At 33.9% G+C, this 25,965-nt stretch overlaps 1 protein-coding gene and 1 non-coding gene across 27 annotated transcripts in view; both read right to left on the bottom strand.

Moving 5' to 3' along the window:
• ADGRL3 (adhesion G protein-coupled receptor L3) overlaps window positions 1-25,965 on the bottom strand; it is an 802,670-nt gene that overhangs the window by 41,093 nt on the left and 735,612 nt on the right. For 15 of the 26 annotated variants that reach the window (XM_041725369.1, XM_041725367.1, XM_041725376.1 and 12 more), the window contains 2 exons: window positions 9,814-9,840; window positions 7,084-7,252 (listed from right to left, as the gene is read on the bottom strand). In XM_041725369.1, coding sequence (XP_041581303.1) covers window positions 7,084-7,252; window positions 9,814-9,840 — 196 coding nt within the window. The remainder of the gene's footprint in view (window positions 1-7,083; window positions 7,253-9,813; window positions 9,841-25,965) is intronic. The other 11 variants (XM_041725373.1, XM_041725378.1, XM_041725383.1 and 8 more) reach the window with 1 other exon arrangement.
• Window positions 16,628-16,733, bottom strand: LOC121474301. Its single transcript, XR_005983322.1, has one exon. It is a non-coding gene; the product is annotated as a U6 spliceosomal RNA (small nuclear RNA).

Here is a 25,965-nt window from a genome sequence, read left to right as displayed (position 1 = left end):
CAAACAAGAGGTACAAAAATAAACAGGAAATGCCCTAAATCATACTTCTGCTATCCACAACAACAAAAATAATCCCCAGTTCTGTCTTCATCAATTAAAAACACATTCTGGGACATTTTATTCGTTATACATTCCAAATTTATGATTATGAAATAACACAGTATATATAGTTATTCTTAGCTTTTTACATACTGAATTCACATGAGTTCATTCTTTCCACAATCTGTGACAGTGTAATATCCCAATGTAATTGTATTTAAAGCTAAGTTATAAGTATATGCTTTTTTGAGGGACATTATTTAGAATCAAAAGCAAAGAAATAAGAGTGTCAATGATATATAAATACTAGCATTCAAAACTAAGTGATTATATCTTAATATTAGAAAGTTCTTTCTGGGCAGCCCTGGTGGCACACCGGTTTAGTGCCACCTGCAGCCCAGGGCATGATCCTGGAGACCCTGGATCGAGTCCCGGGTCGGGCTCTCTGTATGATGCTTGCTTCTCCCTCTGCCTGTGTCTCTGCCTCTCTCTCTCTGTCTCTATGAATAAATAAATAAAATCTTTAAAAAAAATAAAGTTCTTTCTGTCAGAGATGTAGCAGAATCAAAGATAGAATACGTTCAAGTTTGTTTGAAGAATTCACATTTATTAAATGTTTATTTTGTGATAGGAACAACAATATAATACAGGTGAATCAAAGCATGGAGGAAGGAGGGCTTGCTGCCACTAGGTAGGGGGACCCAGGAAGGCTTCTCAGAGAAGAGGGTTTCTGAAAGAATCTTCAAAAGATAGGTTGGAATCTGTCAGGTTAGAGAATGTTGTTGAAAGAAAGGACAGACAAGATGGACAAAGGCAACCTAGGTATTTGTGAAGAGTGTGGGCAACCTTTGAGGACTTTCTCTGCCTTATGTGAAAAAATCCAGCTCTCACAGGTACTCTATCATCAGAAAGCTCCTTCTAAGAGGCCACATTTCTAACATTAATATGTAAACATTATTATTAAAGTAATCTATTAAATTATCCCTTTCTCTGTATCTGGAAAAAATAAGAACAAATGCTTTAATTAGAATTTGAGAAAGCTTAAAATAATCTCTACCCAAAGGTAAGCACTATCAATTGCAGTTTCATTTTAGTCTTGAATTAATGAAGTATCTCCAAAAACCTAAACTTTGATCATAACCTACGTCCTCCCACATTGTTTTTCTTAGTGTACTCAACAAGTGTATTTTTCTTTTTAGAAAAGAAAGTGGTTTTTAATTAAGCAATTTAAACCTAAACAAATATTTTAGGAGGGAGGGAGAGAGAAAGAAAGAGAAAGAGCCACTCCCATACCCATTACAAAGGCAGCAGTATTATATACGCCACAGGAATTCATCATGGACTATTTACATTTTCCAACAAAGACTAAATATTTTGAACTGGTTATATAAACAACTGGCAAACCAAGATATCTAGTGATGCTAAGTTCCATTTTAAGGTATATTACTTACTGAATCTTTACTGCCTTAATGTTTCTATTTCTGTTTAGTTTTGAAGCACTAAGCATGTATTTTAAAAAGAAAAAAAGCTAAATAAAAGGGACTATGTCTACGAAATATTTTTCTTTAGGTTACAATAAAAGTTACTTATTTTTTCAATCACTTGCATAGTCTAATCCACTATTTCAAATGATACTTCATCTTACCACTATCAGATATGGTACCTTATTATTTTAACATTGTTCCAGAATATAGAAGATGGGAAAAGAAGTATACTTTACCAATGGAATATTTCTTTTATACTCTCAGATCAGAAATAAAATAATTACAATACTCTCTGGGGTTTATAATCAAGTGCATAACAAAAGAAAAAGTGATAACTTTAACATCACCAGTAGAAATACTGGTATGAGTCCTATCATGAGACTTTGAATAGGACTGATAACTCAAAGTTTGATTTTTGTTAAGGAGTTGAATCAATGAACAAATAACCCTTTAAGGCAAAATATCTCAATAATGTAATATTTCATATTTCTTTAATCAAAACATTTGAGCAACTACATCAGCATGAACACATTATTGAAATTCAATCAGATGGCTTAAGAGAAACTTCTTAAGAAACTTAATATTGTTAAAATGTTCATATTACCCAAAGCCATCTATAGAGTCAATGCAGTCCCTCAAAATTCCAATGGAATTTTTCACAGATATGGGAAAAAATCCTAAGATTTGTACAGAACCACTCTCCCACCCCCACCCCTCCACAATAGCCAAAGTAATCTTGAAAAAACAGAGCTAGGGACATCATACTTCTTGCTTTAAAACTATATTACAAAGGTGTAATAATCAAAACAGCATAGTGGTGGTATAAAAATGGACACACAGATGAAGAGAACAGAATTAGGCCAGAAATAAATGCAGGCATTTACTGTCAACTAACATTTCACAAGGGAGCCAAGAATACTTGATAGGAAAAGGACAATCTCTCCAATAAATAGTTTAAAAACTATTATACTTTAATACTATTAAAATATAAATAATCTATATAATCTAAAAACTATTATACTATAAAAATATTATACAAAAAAAAAACTAGATAACTACGTGCAGAAGAATGAAATTGGATCCCATCTTACACTACTCAAAAAATTTAGCTAAAATAAAATATAGGGGAAAATTTCCTGGACACTGGTCTTGGCAATGAGTTTTTGGACATGACATCACAAACAAAAGCAACAGAAGCAAAAATTAGTAAGTGGGACTATGTCAAACTAAAAAGTTTCTGCAGAGCAAAATAATCAACAAAATGAAAGAGCAATCTACAGAATTAAATTTGCAAATTATATTTTTGTAAGGGGTTCACATCCAAAATATATAAAGAATTCATATAACTCAATAGCAGAAAAACAAGAATCCAATTAAAAATGGACAGAGCAAATTAATAGATATTCTGCTTTTTTAAAGATTTTTATTTATTTATTCATGAGAAGCACAGAGACAGAAAGGCAGAGACACAGGCAGAGGTGCCATGCAGGGAGCCCAACATGGGACTCGATCCCAGGACTCCAGGATCACACCCTGGGCTGAAGGTAGACGCTCAACCGCTGAGCCACCCAGGCATCCCAGTAGACATTCTTCTTAAAAAAACATAAAAAAGACCAACAGAAAAAGATGTTCAACTTCAGGGATCAGGGAAATGCCCAGCAGAACCACAAAAAGATAACACCTCACATCTGTTAGAATGTCTATCATCAAGAAGACCAGAGGAAAAAAGAAAAAGAAAACAAGAGATAATAAGTGTTGGTGAGGATGTGGAGAGAAGAGAGCCCCTATGCACTGTTGGTGGGAATATAAAGTAGTATGGCGTTTCCTCAAAAAAAAAAAAAACAGGAACAGAACTACCATATGATGCAGCAATCTCACTTCTGGGTATATATATCTGGGAAATGAAATCAGAATCCCAAAGAGGTATCTGCATTCGCATATTGATTGCAGCATTATTCATAATAGCCAAGGCATGGAAAAAACCCACGTGTTCACCAATGGGTGAATAGATAAAGAAGATGTGGTACATACCAACAATGGAATATTGTTCAGCCACGAAAAGAGGAAATCCTGCCATTTGTGACACAATGGATAGATCCTGAGGGCATTTATGCTTGGTGGAATAAGTCACGTAGGGAAGGACAAATACTGTATGATACCCATATGTGCAAAGAACTGAACTGATAGAAACAGAATAGAATGGTAGTCATCCAAGGTTGGGGTGGAGGAAATGGAAGATGTTGGTTAAAGGATACAAACTTCCAGCTAATAGAAGAATCAGTTCTGGAGAACTAATGTACAGGATGATAATTATTATGGTAAACAAATCTGTATTATAAACTTGAAAGTTGCTAAGAAAGATCTTAAATGTTTTCACCAGAAAAAAAGAAATGGTAATCATGTGAGTTGATGGAAACATTAGCTAACACTAGGGTGGTACTCATTTTATAATAAATGTGTATAAAAATAACACACTATGTGCCTTAAACTTACACAATATTATATCTCATTGATATTTCAATTTAAGTAAAAGGATAAAAGAAAAATCTCCTAAGACATTTCTGCAATTTAAAACAAAATTATCTGTTTTGTTTTAAAGTTTTTTTTTTAATTTATTTATTCACAGAGACACAGCTAGAGAGAGAGGCAGAGACACAGGCAGAGGCAGAAGCAGGCTCCATGCAGGGAGCCCAATGTGGGACTCGATTCCGGGTCTCCAGGATCATGCCCTGGGCTGCAGGCGGCCCTAAACCGTTGCACCACCAGGGCTGCCCTGTTTTGTTTGTTTTGTAGGGGAAAAGGTAAACAATTCCACAATTCTCTGATGTTGGGCCATGTTCCTGATAGTAAATAAAAATGCCACCCAAATTGGAAAATTCAAAATATAAAATGGATGAAAGAATAATATGATTATTACTTATTATTATAAATGATAAGAGAAAGCTTCTAAACAGGGGCTGATAATTTTTTTCATGAAGGGCCAGATAGTCAATATTCAGGCTTTGTCAACAAAAAGGCACTGAAAAGGATGCTGTTTCTGTACTTAACTTAAAGTTTTAAATGTAACCACTTAAAAATATAAAAGCCATTCTCGGGTGATTGTAAAAAATTAAAGGCAGCTGGACATATTTGACCCATGAGCTATTGTTTGCTGAAATCTGTTCTAATGAATCACAAAATTGACCTTGATGACATATTTTTTTAAATTTCACTTATGTTAAATATACTAAAAACTCTAGACTTGCTTTAGGATTCTAAGATTTAATATCCTTTCCTGTATATCAAATGCAATTCCTACTTATACCGGTGATATATATTTTTATGATAAAAATAATCATTGAGAAAATCCTAAAAGATATTGGCTAATAAAAATACTCAAAATCAAAATAATTAATGCATAAAGTAAAAAAAAAATGTTTTCTGGTTTAAAGAAAATTTCTATATAACATTAAAATTTAAAATTTTGTTAGTCTCAATTTGTAGCTAATGAATAAAATAAAGATAATAGGTAAATCTGGTTCACTACATTTGAAGATGTTAAAACTGCTTATGATAGTCCAATATTCCCTTATTTACACATACAAATGCTACCTTTTTCCTTAATCTATAATTTGCTCCCATCTTTTTACATATATTTCTTGTGACAATCAGCTATGTCTTTCCTCTATCAATATCTAGAAAATTCTCCCAAGTGCTTAGTCTCCCTGACTTCTCTGAAATATTTTAAAATACTGGCTGGCTGCTGTCTACGTCTGGACATTTTCTCCTATCTTTAATTCAGCATGTCATCTTGAGGCTGATTCTGCTCCTTGGACACTTCTTTTTTCCATATCTATTCCTAGTCATTATTCACAAGTCCTACTCTTTACATTCCTCAAGTGTGGTAGACTGCTGTTTTATCTCATCTTCCTGAGATTTAAAAAATAAAAAAAAAGCTAGACTATGTTTTCTAGTCTTCCTTACAGTTTAGGTAGTACCATCGATGGTATCTTATCTGTCGGAAGGTGAGTAGAAGTGATGTAAGCCTCTTTCAGACCTTTTACACAAGACCCTCTCTTTCTCAGACTGCTTGCTTAATGTCAATGCTCAAGGCAACTGTGGAAATCATATACCCAGGTTGATTGAGACTTCATCAGCCTGTGTCCCTCCATGAGGTACCACCACCATTTGGGCCATCAGTAAAAAATAAATAAATAAATATTTTTGCAACTGCAATTTTAGGATGTGCACTAAATATTTGGGAAGGTTCATCTATTGTAATATCTCTTTTCTAAATTAATTCTAATCCAATAGATCAAAATCCACCCATTCCCTTATACTCTTTTTACTTTTCTGTAAACTACATTTATAGGTCTGAGTCATCATTACTATTCTAGCCTTATTTATGACTATGTTAATATAATACACTTTTCATATGTACCACCACACACAACTGAAACAGAATACAACCGGACTCATCTTGACAAGTAGACACCATCTCAAGTTTTGATTTAGGTCCCATCAATCTCTCAAACCAAAAATCACAGACATAGATATCTTCGCTCTTTCTATGTTTTGCTTTGTTTTCCAAAGAAAAATTTCAGGTATTGTTACTTTCTTAGAAGAAATTTTCACATTTTGACATTTCCTTTTCAGAGCCCACCTCTCAATATCTCATAATTATTTTTATTACCTCCACGTTACACATGAAGAAACTGGGGCATGAGCAGGTTAATTAACTTGCCCAAAGTCACATATGCTGTTAAGTAGAGAAACTAGGATTTAGACCCAGACTTTCTTGGCTCAGGGGTCTATGTGATTGGAACCATAATGATCACATTTTTAATAGAATTAAAATGTATAAGATGAGAAAATCAATCTTGAGATTTCTAAAAAAATGCAATGGAAGTATTTAGTGGCTAAATTTAACTTTGAAAATGAATATTTTAGGTCCTTGTAAACGTAAAAAAATCACAAAAATAGAGCAGCATGAAAAATTAAATATTGCATTATAATTATCCAACTCACAGATTTTATAAAAGATGCTTTTAAAGAAAAGAAGTACAAAGATCATTACTAAGTACTTTGCTGTTCATTTAAAAAAACACAAATGTTCTCATAATGATAAACATTCATATTTTCCAGCATATACAAACTTATTTTTAAAGAAAAACAGAAAAATATATATTTCCTATGCCATATATATATGGCATATATATATGTATATATATTATCTCCATCCTACAGCTCCATAACATCTTAGAAAAGCTATTTCTGATACACAAATTCCATGTGTCTGCCAATAAAAATATTAAAGACTATAAGGTCAAGCCTACAAGAGTATAATTTTTGTTCACCATCCAAATTAGAAAATATTTTGCTTTTTTTTTTTTTGCTACTAAACATATTCACCAACTATTATGCTTCTGTTCTGTGTCTTTTGTCTTACTATTAAAAAATAAAATTAATGAAGTAACACATTTATTTCAGAGACCAAAACATCAAGAATGACTTATATTATGGTTGCTTTGTTAACATGAGATATATGTCATTTATTCTTAAATAGAGAATTTTTGCTTACCTTCTTTTGTAGGACACAATGGAAAATGAATATAAACATTCCCTGTAGAGAATTGAATATGGTGAAGAGATACGCCATGATGACTGTGCTTTCATTAATATACATGAGTCCGAAGGCCCAGGTCAATCCTAATAGGCAGAGAAGAGCTATTGCACCTATTACCCATGACCTGTAGAGAGAAAAGAAAATTAAGGGTTATCAAATGATTGGTCTTTAATTACCACAGTCATATATCAACAATACTGACACTGAAAAAAATGTTACGGTAAGTTTTATTGACAGAAAATGTAAGACAGGTGGTATAAGTACTTTAAGATTTTAATGGGGACTACAAGTTTTCAAACTTGAGGAGATATACATGAATGAGAATGTTATGAACACAGAAATTCATTTAAGCAAAAGCAGATTTGTACTATTAAATTATTCATGTATTTGCAGCACATATGCAAATGATATGGAGATGTAATTATGGTGAATGGCAAGGGGGAAAAAGTCTATACAGCTATGTTAGTTTCCACTGGCCTCATTGTTATAATAATATGTTTGATTGGACTCTCTCCATTAGTGCTTCACCTGATACACTTTTGCCCCATTTTTCCAAATTTCCTCTTTTTCCATAAAAATTTTAGTGTTTACTGACAAAAGCAGAGCTTGTATTAAAGGAAACAGTATATGGAATATATGTATGAATTTTAAAAGTTCTATTTGTCTAATTCTACAGTTATGTAAAACACGTGCGACACAGTGGGTGGGAAAAATTGTTCCAATCTGTATCATAATCCTCATTGTTTCAGCCTTTGGATTGCTGTCTTCTAGGTTAAGTGGGATGAGACTTTGAAAATCAGGCAACTGGCAGCTTTGTTGAAAAGAAGTTTAAGAGCTCAGGGTGCCTTCATCTCTTTGAAGGGTCTGTAAACTCGAAGGAGAAAATGAAGCTGAGAATGGGATGGAGTGGTATGAACAAAGTAGGCTAGAATGGAAGACAATTCTCACTCTCACTCCATTCCCTTAGTTTCTTCCAGCTGCCATTCACAATAGTAATAATATATCAGTGGGTGACAGAAGTCCATATATTTGTGGCCGTGTGTTATGTATTTGCTATCAACATAAAAATGAATCTTTCCAATAAATGGGAATCCAGTAAGTGAAAATGGAATCCTTCTCAACTCCTCTCAAAGTATATAGGAGAATAGGACCAAACCAGCCTAGATCTCTATATACTCATGAACCCACCCTCTTCTTTCCCAGCACACCTTCCTTGAACAGAGTAAATGTTTCTTTTCAGCCGACTATACTCTTCCACTTGCATTGTCTAAGGAAGCGATATTTATGGGGATTGAAACTTTGCAAAATGAAGCAGTTAAAAAAAAAACCACACGTATTTACCAAATCTGAAGCTGGGTTGAGTAAAGTTTTCAGAGAGAACTACGTCTTAAGAAAGATATGGTCCCAAAGTAGTCAATTAGTATTAATGTCTTGTTAAAATTAGTCATGACTATTTACTATTTTTCTTCTACAACCCTCAGCTACTATATTTCATATGGAAATATCCCCTAAATTTAACATGTTCAATTTAAAACATTAACATTATTGAATAAGAATCCCTAAAGTAGGCTTGCCATTGTATGTGACATGTTTACTTATATGAATCAGAAAACATCTTAGATATTAATATTTTAGTTTATAATTAAATTGAAAAATATGGGAACTCTCAAGGTAAAGCTCTCAGCTTCTTACAGGCGTTGGAAAAAGGAAAAATGGAAAGAATACCATTAAATCAAGGCAAAATTGCTATTTCAATTTAGAAATAAAATGATACAATAAAATACTCAAGACAGCTAGTATCTACTAGAAAACACATGATGGGCCCAAGAGTTAACGATATAGAACTACAATGAGCCCAATTTGTAAAGAAAAAAAATAAGCAAGAGCATGAAGAAATAAGTGAAATGTCACTGGAGAAAGTGAAAACAAAGGACTCTTCACCAGAAGAACAAACTGAAAGTCTATAGTAAGGTCACCCATTAGGTTGCCCCAATCTTAAGTATATTGTGGCAGGACACAAAATTTTAAAATGTACAGAAGAAAAGAGCCCAAATATCAACATTTGAGTTTACTCTTATGAGATTAGTACAGACTTGTAGCTTTGTTTTAGAAATTTAAAAGGTAGACTCATAAACAGGTGATATGTGTCAAAATTGAAAGAGGTAATTTTGTGTCCAAAAAATTGAATTTTTGAAGGAGGTATTTTTTCCCTTTTTGGATATTTAAAATAGAAATTCATTAATATCCATTGCAATTGGGTAGCTTTGTACTTCTAAGATCATTTTGAAGATACACGGCTAAACCACAAAATAATTTTAGATGAGCGATGTCCAAACAAACAACAGAGATGGCGACATATGCAGCACAGAGGAACACATCACAATGAAAGGAGAAAGCTATTAAAAGCGAAACAAGTCTGTACCACATGAAGTTGCTATGACTGTGGCACTGATTTCAGGTGATATCCAATTAAAAGAGGTGAAGCAGAATTTGTTTTTGGCAATACACCTGCAGCATATTTATCCTGCATACAAGTTGTATGCCTGAGTATTTTCCTGCACAGTTTGCTCTTCTGCCTCAAAGTGAATGACAGAAGCTCTAATGATTTTTCAGTACTGATCTGACAGCTGGTTCATGGGACCACACTGATAAATGGAATTTATCAGCCATTCAGGTCATTCTTACTTGATGAAGGGTCTGTTATCCTCATAGCTAAAGAATGCATAGACATAAAGACAAGAACACCAACATTAGCATTTTATGACAAAAGATTTCATATGAAAAATATTCTCCTGGTCCCCAAAGGCCTCTGTACCCCACCTCCCTAAAAGGCATCATTAACCTTCCCTTTATATCCAGAAGGTAAATCCTAAAATGACCACGAGAACTTACATAACAAGGAATAAAATCAATTTTACAATACTGCAATATCCCTTATGAGGCTAAAAAAATTCCATTTTTTCATCATGTGTTCATATTACTTGTGACTTGACAGAGACATTTATTTCTTAGAGATCGCATTTCTCTAGAGAATGAGAAATCTTATGAGCAATCTGGAAAAGGCTTGGGGGTATACTTAAAATGACAGATTTCATGTCACCTAAAGGTATCCTGATTCTGTAATATTAGTAGGTAAGATTACTTAATTATGGACAGTACGTTTCTAAGTAATTTTAACTTGCAGATGATTGACCTGAGTTAAATTTGAACACTACAGCCCTTTGAAAATAATCGATCCTGACTACTTTAAAATTCTTTCTGTTAGTGTACTAGGAAAGAAATCTGAATCATCTTTAGTAGTAATAGAAGCAAACATACAGCACCTGTTCATTATCACTTATATTAACTTATTTTTTTTGTATCATTCCAATAAAATAAGATCGCGGTGCCAAATTAGTGAAGATAACTTAGGGAACCTTTTGGATCATCTTTTTATAAACAGTCTGTTCAATGACTTGTGATAGAACAGAAAAGAAGAGAAACTGTTCTTTTCTCTTATCTCCTGCTGGGGACAATAGTTTCCAATATTACAAATACACAAATAAGGCTCTCGGACCCCAAATGTGACATATTTTTGCCTAACGAGAACTACTGAAGTAAGACTTCACTCTACAAAATGATGGAAGAGTAAAGAATGGAGGGAGAGCCTGGGATTTAAAACCAGTTTGCCTGCAATTCATATCCTAAATCAGCCACTTAACTAGCTAAAGGCAAAAATTAATTAACGTATGGTTGGGTCAGTTCATACCACTATAAAATGGTGATGATTATATGCAGGTTTCTTGTGATAATAAAATTATATATTATGCATAAAGTGCTCAGAACAGTGCCTGACACATTTTATATACGGTAAATATGATATTGTTATTATTAGACTAAAGCTAGAGTAAAGTCACATTGAAAATATACAATCTCTCACCCAAAGAAAAAAACACCAAATAATAGATGTTGAGTAGTTAAATTCATTTGAGGACATTTCAGGAGCAATATTATGCAGCAAAATAAATGTGGCAGAAATAGGTTTGTAAATGGAGCAGAGAATGACTAACTGTGCTGTCTAATACGGTGACTACTGGCCCATGGGTTTATTTAAATTTAAATTCTTTAAAATGAAATAAAGTTTAAAATTCAGTTCCCTAGTCACACTAGTGACATTACCAGCACTCAAAAGCTCCAGTAGCTGCCATATTGGACAGTGCAGTTCTAGAACATTTCTGGGTTCACAGAAAGTTCTACTGGACATTGAGGGACTAGGACATTCAAAGAGCGTCATAAGCCAGAAAATGGAATTCCAAGTGATATTTAAATAATGCCATGGATGTGTGAAAGGTAAACAGAGAAGAAGAATTTCTAAGAATTGATCGTTTTTAACAGTTGCGAACTGTTCCTAGAAAGAAAATCTTGTACTTGGATCAATATTGAAAAGTTATAGAGCATAATCATGTGATATTTATTCCATTATATGCATTCCCATTGCATCAGTATATTCCATCTGTGATTCCAAGTTCTTGACTGGAACAACCATTTCTACTTTTATTTGTATAGTAGGGTATCAAGTAAAGAAAGTTTCAAAGGTTAGCAGATAGGAACATATGCAAACATGCTACACAGAATTGTACTGAACTAGCCAAATGTTTCAAAAATAAAATACAAAACTTGCACTGTAATCGCTGGAGTGAGATGTTTTCCCATTACTGTGATATATCAAAAAAGGGTACAATTCACCAGTTTTTGTTGGCAATTATGGGAAAGCACCAGTTGTTCCACTCAATAACAAAGACTGTAATTCCAGCTTCACTTACAGTTAGCTATAGCCATGCATTCAAGGAGTGTCCACTGGGATGTGAACAGAAGTAAACTGTGACATTTCTGGGTCTTGCCAATTAAAGGTTTGGAATTGGGCTTCCCTTGGCCATTTTTTCCTCCCCCTTTGCTAGCAGAAAATGACAAAAGAGCCTCAGACCCAGAAATGGAAGCTGTTTTTTGACATGGAGCCACTACGTATTAGATTTAAGCCACGTTTATGTCACAAATTTAAGCCACTAGATTTTAGGGTGTTTCTTTTACAGTGGCTTAGCCTGTGCAATAATTAATGAAGCATGTAATTTGTATCTTTTAGCTATAAGAATTACCAGCTCATATTTAATATAGAAATCCATGCTAACGGACAGAGAACCATTCATTAATTTTGTTTCCAGATTATCATAAATAACACACAATAATTCCAAATCTGAAGATCACTGAAGATTACCTATAATATGTCAGTGGCTTCCGTCATTTTGTCTGATATTTTGTTGGCTTAGAGGATCTAGTTTTACAAAATCTCTCCACTATATTCAAGTTAAATTGATAATAATGTTGCCACCAGTTATGGTGGCAAAGTTATAGACTTATTGATTCACTTAAAAAATATATCTACAGAACTAGTCCCAAAGCTGAATAATTTTCATTCTGACTTACCAATGAAAGTCTATTGAAATAAAATCTCATTCCAGGTTGTATGACTAAAACAATTTCACTACAGGTATTTTAAGATTTTATAAAAATATGGACACAAGGTCTCAGATGCTCTTGGCAGATGTTAACAGAAACTTTCAGGTTATCCTGTGAAGTGGTGACTTTCTGAAAACGAAGTAAAATACTTTGTACATACAATTTTTAAGGAACAAATAGAAAAAAGAGCCTCATTTCTTTAGCAAATACATTTTCCTTTGTCAAACATTTTATCTTCTTTCTTTCAAATAACATCTAAAATTGAAAGCTTTAAATATTAATATCATAAAATTATCTTAAAAAGTGATCATTAGAATCAAGATCAGAATTTTTAGGGATCTCTGCATAAAGTAACAATATTTGTGCATATATTCATATATTCTGTAAAATTTCAAAGTACACAAGAGGGCTACTAAAATCTAGCCCAATGGAAACTTAGCTCAAAGTTCATCTTCAGGAGGATAGATCTGTCAGCCAAAACATTAACTTATACATACTAATACTGTGATATAAAGGTTCATAATATAGTTTATCAATGTAGACAGATGATGAATGGATAGAAACAACATGAATGAATCAAGTTAGTTATAGGATATTCTTTCTCTGATTTCAAGAGTTCAAAATAGAGTATTGTGTTTGGAAATAATTGTTAAAGGAAATATCTAAAATTCCCATTCGTCCAATGAAAACTTTCATAAGCTCAGATGGTGTAAAGCAATGAAGTAGTTGCATTAATTAATATGTAAAATTTTTTGAGCACTCCTAGATCCTAAATATGAATGTATTCTGGTATCCTCTGGAATTGTTGGGTAGTTAGCTAATTATTGTTGGTAATTGAACTGTAAGTTTAATAGTGAGAAAAAGAGCTATCGAAGTATATATAGATATCCTGATTAGCACCCCAATATTGCCAGGTTCAGTATGCAGCTAATTTACTTTCTCTGGAATAAAACTAATTATTATCAAAGGAATAAAGATATTTCCCTTTGAATTTGGTTTGGGTTACCATAAGAATGATAAAGATAATGTCAGCGAATTTCTCAAGGTAAAATGTGTTTCATTTTTCATAGAAGAAAAAGGAATGATAAATACTTCTGCAGAAGGCTTTCCCTATTGTCCCTTTTAATCAGTTCCTAACTGAGGTCGAAGAGGATTCAGTTCCCCATGTTCTAAAAGGAGCTATTTCTGCAACCCAACTAATGGACCACTAATGGAAGTGGTCTTTGAGACACTACTTTGCAAAACTACCAATCCAGGGGGCCCAGTCCTAAAAGCAGAATTGGAAAGACAAGACCTGTTAGGACTACAGTGTTCACAGACCAAATGAAATAGTGGAAAGAGGAAGGAAAGTAACACCTTCACTTGAACTAATTTTCTAGCAACAAATGTTAGCCAGAGGAAGAATGTTTTAAAAAGGGTATGTTATTCAAGTTTTAAATTGATCAGACACCTAAAAACCAGAATACCCTGGCCAAGTTGCGACATCTAAGACAACATTAAGAGATCTGCTACCCAGTGGTTAAGGAATATTTAAGAACATAGCTCAAAGAGTAGTGAACAGAGAAAGATCCAAGTATTTCATGCTTATACCTCATTTTGTTAAAAATGGTTAATCAATTAGTAACACGTAGGATAAAAATCACGACAGCTTTATATTTCTTTTAAATGTATTTTATGTTAGTGGGACTATACTACCCTAGAATTACATCCAATTCCCTCTCATACCCACTATAGGAAAATGAAAGAAAAGTTACTCAGCATATAACTCAATATTTCTGAGTAAAATATGAATAATGTTTCATTATGGTCATACATTTAAGTCACTAAGTATTAAAGATATAAAAAATTCTTAGAAAAATATGAAAGTCATATAACATAAATGTAGAAATCATCAACAGCAGAGAAGATTATTATATTTCAACTATGTATTTTATTGCTATTAAAGTATTACTACTAAAAGCTATAGTGCATCATTTTTTCATTCGAAATTTGTTAAGAGAATGAAATGAACCAAATAAATAAAAATAAATAACTCAGAATATATCCTGAACATTTTCATTCCTATGCCTCAATGTCCCTATAACAATATTACAGATTCGAGAGCATATACCAACATTAAATTTTTAATCACAGATTTCACATTGCTGATGAATTGGGTAAGTCTGAAATTAAGCAGAATTGAGTATAATAAATCAGGATCAATAAATATTAAATAAATGATTTATAAAACTTTAATTATATTATCTTCACAACTCAATGTTATGCAAATTTTTATAACTCAATATAATATGGTCAAATAATTCATTTATATATGAAAGAACTTAAGGATATCAATTATGAGAATGAATAATGAACTATTTATATTATATATAGACAGCTACAGTCTTACTACAATTTAGTGTCTCCATCTATTAGATTTATAAAAATGACTTGGTAGGTTTCACACATATATCAAATTTTGGAATCCTATTTTGAAAACAAATAATATCACCCTATGATAATTTATTATTTTTAACATATCAAAGATAGTATAGGTTTTCCCCACTATCCAAGAGTATTCCTATGAAACCTTTCTTAAGTTCAGATGGCGTAAAGCAATGAAGTAGTTGCATTAATTAATATGTAAAATTTTTTGAGCATTCCTAGGTCCCCAAATAATTTCTCTTGGGCTTTTCTTTTTCTTTTTTCTTTAGGGTTTACTTATTAAAAAAAAAAAAAGTCTGTACCCAATGTGGGACTTGAACTCACAACCCCGAGATCAAGAGTTGCATCTTTTTCTGACTGAGCCAGCCAGGCATCCCACTCTTAGGCTTTTCTGATACCTTAGGACACATCTTGCTAACAGATGCACAAAATAAACTGAGATACAGCACAGATGTTCACAGACACAAGGCAAAGCTATGGTGACTTGATGCTGAGATGCTGAGTATAGTTCCCAGGGAAGGAGCCTGGCAACACCACTCTTGTTATTCCGGATGTGCACTGCTACTGTAACAGTTCTAACACTGCTTCTGAATGCTATTTTCGCTTTTTGCCTTTTTTTCCCCATAAAAGTAAATATCCTCTTCACGTTTTTTTCAGTTAGCGAAAACAGTTACCAATGTAGGCCTTTCGCAAAAGTGAAGTGGCTTAATGAAAACTTTTGAAAAGTGGATATATCTGTATATCACAGAAACTGAAAGCTTGGGCTTTTGAAGCAGCTTGCCCGAGTGTGAATGCCAGCCGAGCCTTATAGTAACACGGCAACCTTCAGCTAACTTTTTAACCTGTCTGATCCTCACATTCCTCATCTGTGAAATAGGGATAAATACAGAACTTTTTTCATAGGGCTGTTGTGTATATTAAATAAAAGGTCTTGGCACTCATTAACATACCAAAAATGCAAATATACAAAATTTTAATATACAAAAATACTATATAAATATTTGCTGTTATAATTACTATTGTATACCAACCTTCTGACCTCAAAAAAGGGGTTAGGTCTCCTTTTAAGTGTCTTGGAAATTCTTATATTAAATAGAAATCCAAAAAGGAAGAAGGATTCACTGACTCTTTTTGAAATGATCCCTAATTTTACCTTTAAAAAGCCTCTGTTCGAACAATGTTTCATTTAAAGTTTTCTTTAGGCTTAGTAAATGCTATGAATTTTTACATTCTCATTGAAATGGGGTATATCCGATTCCTAATGGACATTAAAGTAGAGACCCAGAGTTCTCTGAATTACATAAGACAGCTGAATTTAGTTCATAAATATGTATCCTCGGTGTCAAAAAGTACACTAAGGAAAGGCAAAGTCTCACTAACTGAAAACACTTGAATATAAAGAATATTTATTATGATTCACGTAAAATCATATGTGATACGTTCATGAAAATTCATTAAGAGATATATGTTCTAAACTTGGACTTCATTAATATTTTTATGATTCTTTGAAAATTTTAAACCTTGAAGAGGAATGATAAAATAAATATCTATATAAAGAGAAATTTATATTTCTTTCCTTTTTTTTCATATGAAACGTTCACAAATATGCATGTCATCCTTGTACAAGGGACCTGCTCATCTTCTCTGTATCCTTCCAATTTTAGTATATGTGCTGCTGGAGCAAGCACCATATCTTTTTTCAATAATTTTTATCTTGTAATCAGTGAAAACTGTGGCTTAAATCAGTAATATCCCAAGATCCAAAAAATATTAGCAACAAGTTGAAATCTTTTATTTACTGATACTTATAATTAAAACCACAAGGTTTCCTGGTTTACTATCTGAGGGCCAATGTTTTTTGGACTCACACAGATTCTTAGAACTTACTCTTTAGAACCTGTGACTATGGGGCTGATCACATTTGGTCACTGCAATGCAAGGAGATGAAATTCTTTAAAGAGTATATTACATACTTGCAGGATTTCTTTTTTCAACTTAGAAGATGCACAAACTGTTTTTTGGTTAAGTAAAATAACTCAGTAAATTAATAACTTTTCTGTATTCTTGCCAAAAGTGTTTGACAGGTTGAATTGCTCTTATACTTTTTTTCGTACCATATAATATCATCACCTCTTGTTTTAACAACTTGTAGTAGAAACATTCATCATATCCCTTCTATGAATAAACACCTATTTATAAACTGCTTGTAAGAACAACTAAAACAAAACAAAAAAAAGCACAACTGAGTATTTAAAACATGTCTGTACTTACTAAAGATTCCAATAAATGGAACCAAGGGAGGCACTGAAATACAACAGAAAGCAGACAAGTTTTATTTAATTGTGGACAAGTAAGGTAATCTTCATAAGCTTTAGTTTACTCACCACCATGATGAGCAAAATAACCTCTCACTAGGATCTTTTTCAGAGTTAAATGAAACCAAGAAAATACTAGTCTATGGCTCCTAGGTTATCCGTTAGTAAGATCTATTGTTGCAAAGCACTCTGAATTCTTGAATTTTTCATTCATGTGGAACAGGGAAAGTCTTGTGGTAAAGAAGATGACGAAGTCGCCCCATAGAGACAGTGCACGAGAGCTAGTTACTTGGTTAGTGAGTAGGTCTAATTAATGACCTGAGATCTCTACCACATCTTACTCTTAATAAGATGTTGTTGTTTCCGATTAAACTTGTTACCAGGAATCTAATCTTAAAATTAGTCAATGAGAAAAAAAGTTAAGCAATAGAATAAATAAATCCAATTTTTCAGATATATAAAATGTCCAAATAGCAAAGTAAGAAATCTTAACTCGTTTACATTTTAGGCCAGAGGGTAGCTTCAGTTAAGCACCAAGAATCAACATCAATCAGAATGTTTTCTCTGATAATAATGAAATTAAGTTAGAAATCAAAAACTGAAATATGCATACATACACATGACCAATCTATACATCTGTTGCTACATCCAAAACATTTTACAAACAAGTTCTGTCTGATATTCAAGCAACAATAATTCCTTTCTCATTTAGGTTAAGTCTAAACAGAAAAGAAGGAAAACTTCAAGACTATTATAACTTAGCAGGTAAGGAGAGTTTAAGAGAATAAAAAACAAATTGTAAAAACATATTACTTAAGAACTTCCATAAATATCCTAAAGAAGCTATTAAATAGCAACATCTAATAGTGCATCAACATCATGATCCATTGAGATTTACCACAGGATGGAAAGGAATACATTAAAAGAATTAAAAAAAAAAACAATTCTGAAAAAAAAAATACGTGAAAGAATAATAAAAGCTATGAGTCGGTAAGGCAATTTTGAAAGACACAATCAAAATCAGAAACCTCGCTCTCCCACATACAAAGAAAGTTCTGGCAATAATATGGTCCCTGTAGCAGAACAAAGTGTATGTCCATGGAATAGAAGGGAGCACAGAAATAAAATTTCAATATAGGATAGTGTGGCAGCACACATGTGGTGGAAAAAGATGGATTACTTAGCAAATGATGCTGGAAATGTGGCTCATTAGATAAAGAATTCAAAATGCCCTCCAAAGACCTCCAAAGTACACATTGTGGAGGAAAAAGTTAATGGTTTAAGTGTATGTATTCCTTGGTAACAACGGTAAAATTAATAGAGACATGACAGACTGGGCAGGGACACACACAATGGCAAAAGCGTTCAAACTGTGTAGCAGCAAGTCAAGGAGAAGGTGCACAGGAAAGCTAACAGGAAAAATAGGAAAACATTACAACTTATTTTTTTATTTTTATTTTTTTTAAATGCGCAAGATTTTTTTTAAGATTTTATTTACTTATTCATGAGAGACACAGAGAGAGAGGCAGAGACACAGGCAGAGGGAGAAGCAGGCTCCATGCAGGGAGCCTGACCTGGGACTCGATCCCCGGCCTCCAGGATCACAACCTGGGCTGAAGGTGGCGCTAAATCTCTGGGCCACCGGGGCTGCCACAACTTATTCTTTTTTAAAAAAGAAAATCTAGTAGGAACAAATGGGCTTAAATATTTTACTAAGAGGGCTCCCCTGAATATTATTGAAGAGGCTGCCCATGTGCTGTTTCATTCCATTGCACTAATGAAAGTTACTGAATGGCAGATCTGGCAATTGTAGAAACCTTTGTACAGCCAGCTGAGCAGAATGTGGTGCGTTCAAAGAAGGCAGAAAAATCACAACTACAATGGCAATGATGGTTACAGAGAAAATACGCCATCTTTGAGCTACGTCTTGATCTAAGTAATACGTTACTATCCAATGATGTCAATGCTTTTGCTGATAACTTATTAACTTCTCCACTCATGGCTTGTTTTGTCAATCTCATAATTAACCAGTTTTAAATTAGAACCTTAGACTATCAATCTCAGTTCTGGAACTGAGAGGACTTTTCTATTAGCACATGAAAGATCTGATTGAAAATATCAACTTCCATAGAAAACATTCCAGAGTATTCTAAAATGCATACTCAGTGCATAAATAGCACATTTATAAAAGTTCCAGGGACTCTGATGACAGACTTTACTTAAAATACATAATTGTATGTAGTGGAAAAATCCAAACAATTGGGACTCAGCCAAGAGAAAATTAGATTAGGAAATTTTCATGTGTGGACTGAGCAGCTCAAGACACAACATTCTACTATACTGTCTGCACATTTTAATTACAAATTCAATGATTTAATACATAATCCTTTATTTAAAGTAACTATGACTTATATGCTTTCACCACTTTCTAAAATGAGCTACAGGGGAAAAAAATAGCTTTAAAACACATCAACACTCCTGTAAGAAAGTGCTCCTGAAAAATAGGAAAATTAGAAAAATTGAAGTCTGAAAGAGTGTATCTTCTTCCCTCGTTGTTTTTACTTGAGTGAGAGGTATAGCTCTGGAATTAGGGGAATGAAATGCATCCAGAGTATGCTGAGGTTTTCAGTTCACCTGTGTAATCTATGACCCTTGTGGTGATTAATTTGCCAATCAGTGGTCATCAGTTTATTATCTTTAATCATAGGGCATTTTTGTTTCCTTTTATTAATTGGAGTATATTTAAGTAGCCTGAGTTGTGTTCTTAAGATATATGTATCTTGGTATTTTCTAGATATTGGGGAGAATATGAATTTACCTAAGGCAGAGTGTGTAAGCAGTGCTGTCACCCATCTAGGGGGCTTTTCCATCGCCACTGGATAGGGACCCCACTGCTTAAGATGGTAAGTGACAGCAAAAAAGATAGTAAGTAATGACTTTGGACCACAAAAAATGGTTACAGGCTTAGGCCTTCCATTCATTTTAACATTGTTTGGTATATCTCTTAATCAGTCCAACTTCCACCATTTCCTTTCCTCCCCCCAAATTCTATATCCTGTCCTTTGAAACTCACAATCAAATATCAACAAATTCCCCTCCATAGTAAACTTCATCTCTGGGTGGTTTTCACCCAGAAATGGCATCGCCTTCATGCTTTAGGAGAAATTGTCCCCTGTAGGCAGTACTTTCCACACAAAATCAAATATTGGTTCTCTCACAACATTCAGGCAGAAGAAGTGCCATGGCCAGACCATGATTTCTCCTATCAAAAAACCCCCAGCCCCTTTGAGGTTCTTGCCATCAGATGTTTACTACCACTCCAGGCCTCCCATTTTTTTCTGTCTCTTTATGTTTTCACTATACATCTCTCCATTAGTGATCATTCTTTTCCCATGGCCAACCTAGATCCTTTGACTTATTTTCTTACATATCCTTTCAACTTTAATGATTCTAAAAAAAACGCCAACCCTGGATAGGTGGGCATTGCTAGGAAAACAAACAAACAAAATAACAACAACAACAAAAAAAACTAATACACAATCATGATTACTTAAGACATGCTGAATTCGTGATAAGTCTCTTTCTTTCTTCTTTCTCTTCTTTCTTTTTCTTTCTTTCTTTCTTTCTTTCTTTCTCTTTTCTCACTCTTTCTCTTTTCTCCTTTCTTTCTGTCCTTCTCTTTCTTTTTTTTTCTTTTTGAGAAACAGAGCAAGTAAGCATGGGGTGGGATAGGGTGGGGTGGGAGGGGTTTGGGGCAGAGGGAGAGAATCCTAAGCAGGCTCCATACCCAGAACAGAAGCCTACTCAGGGCTTGATATCACCACTCTGAGATCATGACCTGAGCCAAAATCAAGAGTCAGATGCTTAACCGACTGAGCCATCCCATCATCCCAACAACAAATTTCTAATGACACTTAACAATGTCTGACAAGCCAACTATATACTTCCCTAGCACATATGCTTTCCCATTCTTCATAAGGAATAGTTCACATCCTCCTTCAGCCTCAAACTTTCCTCTCATCCTAACCTCTCAGCTGAATGTTGTCACCTATTTCCTTGAAAAAAGGGAAGCAATCTGACAATTGCAAACGCATTGGTGCACTGTACAGGCCTCATAATCTCTTATAGAGCTCCTGAATTTATCTCCCAGCTGCTGCATACTTAGCTGCTAAAGGCTTACCCCCTGTGACATACAGATGATTGTTCTTGGGCACAGAGCTATTATGCCCCTATAGCCAGAAATGCCTGAGAGTTTACATTCCACTCTCACCCCACAGCAAGCCTGTAGTGAATTACTAACAGGTGTGAAGTTCTACAATCCCAGCTCCTTTGCCTCAAGGTTGGAAAGTTCCAAAGAGTAATTTACAGTCCAGAGCTCCCTTTGGGATCAGGGTCAGTCTGAGACTTCACCCAAAATGACAACCTTGCGTGTTTCCTCCTCTTACTATACTACTTCCCCTTACCCCTTACTTACTTTCTTACTGATTTCTCCTGAAAGCATTTCCTTCATAAATTGTTTGAACTGAATCCTTGGCTCAGAGGCTACTTTTAGGAAAACTCTACCAAGAATACTGACAGAAATGTTCTCATCTTTCCAACACCAAATCTGTCAACTATCTTCACCAGTACCTCCACACACTATGTTTCCTCCTATTATAATGAAAGAATTGCCTTTCTTCTTATGAAGCCGACATATCTGCTCATCCTGATATTTCTCAGGACTGTGCTCCTGTAATGATTGTTCTCTCTCATGCTTCATCACTGTCTCTTTCTCTATTGGCTCATTCCCAACAGGAAACATATTTCAGTGTCCCTTACTTTTAAGAAACAAAAATTCTTCTTCCTAGATCTCAGAGATTTTCCAAGAATCTTATTTGTTAATCTCTTCTGAAAAATTTATCAAGAATTTTCTATACTGGGACTTCTGGGTGGCTCAGTGGATGAGCGGCTGCCTTTGGCTCAGGGCATGATCCCAGAGTCTTGGGATCGAGTCCCACATCGGGCTCCCTGCATGGAGCCTGCTTCTCCCTCTGCCTATGTCTCTCTCTCTCTCTCTCTGTATCTCTCATGAATAAATAAATAAAATCTTTAAAAAAAAGAATTTTCTATACTATACTTGCTTACTTCTCATTTTCTTAAAAGCTACTTTATTCAGGAATTCTTTCCCCACAACTCCATAGTACCCCTGTCATTGACAAAGCCATTGGTAACTTTTTCTATCTTATCATACTTGACCATTCAGAAATACTCTACAGTTGACTACTCCCTTCTATTCTTGGCTTCTATGAAATCATGTTATTACATTTACCTTGTTGACTGTACTTTCTGAGTCACCTTTACCAGAACAACATTCTCCTTGGGTGGTTTTATTCAGTAATTCACTTTAAATACCAGTTAGTCTGAAATCTCTATCTCTAATCCTGACAAGACTGCTTTGCCATTAAAACCTCTGACACTGCATTTTGCTAGCATGATTATACTTCATAGCTGAAAATACTGAAATAATCATAGGCTTTTAAAGATGGGGCCCGTGGTGATCATATAATCCAATCAATATTTAGATTTAAAGTTTCATAAGCATGTACTCAATCTAAAATGATGTTTACCGAAAAGAAAATCATCTCTTTTAAAATTAAACACAATTTATTTACAGATGTGCAATGTGAAACGTCAAGTGTATGGTAATGGTTAAGGAAATGGGCCCCCAAATCAGACAGTCCTCTGAAATCCTATTTCTGGCACTAACTAGCTGTGAGGTCTCGAGGTGAGTCAATTACCCTCTTAGAAACTTAGGAGGTTTAGTGCAATGATTAAATTTACACATGGAACGGACTTAGAATTGTGCCTAGCACGTAGTAAAACTTTAACAAATTAGCTATTTGTCTTATTATTTTGCACACCATTACAAATAGACTCGACACAACATCTCAAAATGCTATTTGATCAAGTATAGCAATTACAGTTGATTTAAGAGAACCAGGGAGCATTTATTTTTATTTCAGAACATATGACTAAATTTTTACTTACAGTATGTGACTCAAAATACAATATAGTATTTAACTTAATTTTGCCCACAACATTTTACTTTAAATATTTGAAACTTGAGTTGATTGGATTTGCAGGATAAGTCTTCCAGGACAATATTTATTATTCAAAGTTTCCCACAACAAATTTTCAAAATTAGTAAGTTTTGATTAAGTTTCAGACAAATGTATATACATATATAATCACTGCACCAAAAATATTGCAATTTAAAATATTTTGTGTCATTTTAAAGAAATCCCTATTAGAAAAAAAAAAAAAACAAAACTGATTTCCAGTTGGTTCTGATTATAGTAACCAAGGCAAACTCTTAAAAGCCCAAAGATTATGATACCAATGATGTCTCTTGTATGCTTCATTCAGCCTTTGAAAGTAGTCATATCCTCCGTATAATGCTTTCAAGCACTATGACTTAATCACTGGGTAAAAACTGGCTTATGTATTGAAAAAAATGATCTGCATGGAAGTAATCAAAAAGTGATTCAAATGCTTTTATTTACATTTGGAATGTACAATTCCAAATCTACTCATTCCTTGTATAATTTTTTATAAGCTGAAACTACATTAAAATAAATATATTAAAACTGAATGAAATCATATTTGTGAGTTTTACTCATAGAACATAAGAGTTAATTTTGCAAGATAAAATTAAACAAGATGTTGCTAATTACATGTACTGGTTTTTGAATCTTTATTCAAATATTTAAAATTCAAGGAAAATAAATAGCAATTACATTTTTTAAATGAACAAAAAATATAAAAAATCAGAGTAGGTTTAAAACTTTTTATCCCCAAATAGTAACTAGATTCTCACATTAATTTTTATATGATATATATAAAGCAATTTAAAATACTAGAATGAGCTCTTCCTCACAAAGAATTTGGAGACAAATGAATTACAGTAATTAGATGTTCTCATTTTCATAAGATTTGATTAAATTTTCATTATATAGCTATATACATAGTAGCATACTACTAATAGAAAATTAGACTTGAGTTTTTAAAACTTTTCAGAGGTTAGAAATACAGGATGATGCTCAAAGATGACATTCTTAGACTGTTATGTCACTAACACGTTTATGGACATAACATAGGGCAAGCCATTTTCAATTAAAATTTTTTATAAGTACTATAGTGTTCATCATACTAACTTCAAAAACTCAAAATTACTGTGGTATAACAAAGAATAAATATTTCGTCTTTGTTCCTAGGGCAGTTTCTAAAACTCTTGAAATCTCTTATATAGTGTCTGGATGCTAATGGATAATGGGGGCTGGCAGAGGGAATAAGGAAGGGTGGAGGTGAGTAGAGGGGACAAGTCTAGAGAAAAAGCCATGATTAAAGGGTTGAAAATTTCAGCCCCACTCCCACCTATAACTGCAGCCCCAGTAAGGGGTGGGGGCCCACAGATTGAGTTCTACACTACTGGCCAATGATTAACCAGTCACATTGTTGTAGTGAAAACTCTACTAAAACCCTTAACAGATGCTGCCATTCAAGGAGCTTCAGGGCTGGTGAACACTTTGAAAGGCTGGAGGGTAGATCCCAGAGAACCCATGGAAATTCTACTGACACCTCAATCCCTCATCCTTCCACATATCTTCCATTTGGTTTTTCCTGAGTTGTATCCTTTACAGTAGAGCTACAATTTTAAGTAGAGCACTTTGCTGAGTTCTGTGAGTTGTTCTGGTGAATCACTGGATCTGAGGAGTGATTGTGGGAACTCCTGAATTTGTAGTTCACCAGGCATAAGGGGGATAGCTTATGTAACCCACTTGTGGCTGGCATCCGAGTGGCAGGCAGGGTTATGAAACTGAGTCCTCAACCTGTACGGTTTATTCTAACTGCAGGAGTTAGTGTCAAAATTGAATTTAATTGTTAGAAACTTATTTGGTGTTGGAGAATGGGGTGGGTGGCAGAAAAAAAAAAACCCACATAATTGGTGTCAGAAGTGCTGTCTGAAAATAACATACAAGTGTACAAAAAAGAACATTTTAAATTATACATAATCTTACCACTAAAAGGTCACCATTATTCATTTTATAGTATATTTCCATTCAGTCTTTTTTCTGCATATATAATCAGGTATTTCTGAGAAATAAGGATGTTCATCTTATATTCCAAGAGGTATATTAGCACACAGTTATCTTATAAAGTATGCTTAATAAAATTTCATGATATATAGCTTTGTATTTTATTTCCAGGAAAATAGCTAAATAAAGGATTTTTTAAAAAAGATTTTATTTATTTATTCATGAGAGACACACACAGAGAGAGGCAGAGACACAGGCAGGGGAGAGAAGCAGGTTCCATGCAGGGAACCCGACATGGGACTCGACCCTGGGTCTCCAGGATCACGCCCTGGGCTGAAGGCGGCACTAAACTGCTGAGCCACCCGGGCTGCCCCAAAGATTGTTTTTAAGGGTATCAAAATGCATACCTTGTTATTACTTAAACGAAAAAGAATTTTGTCACTTAGGTAATTTTTATTGATGATTAGTTCTTCTCTATGTAACTTATTTTGCTTCTTAAATTCATGAAATTACACATAAAATTTACTAAA

The sequence above is a fragment of the Vulpes lagopus genome, chromosome 12 (genome assembly GCF_018345385.1).
Source record: "Vulpes lagopus strain Blue_001 chromosome 12, ASM1834538v1, whole genome shotgun sequence".
NCBI lineage: Eukaryota > Metazoa > Chordata > Mammalia > Carnivora > Canidae > Vulpes > Vulpes lagopus.
Note: the sequence above shows the minus strand (reverse complement) of the source record. Positions and strands in the feature narration are given on the sequence as shown.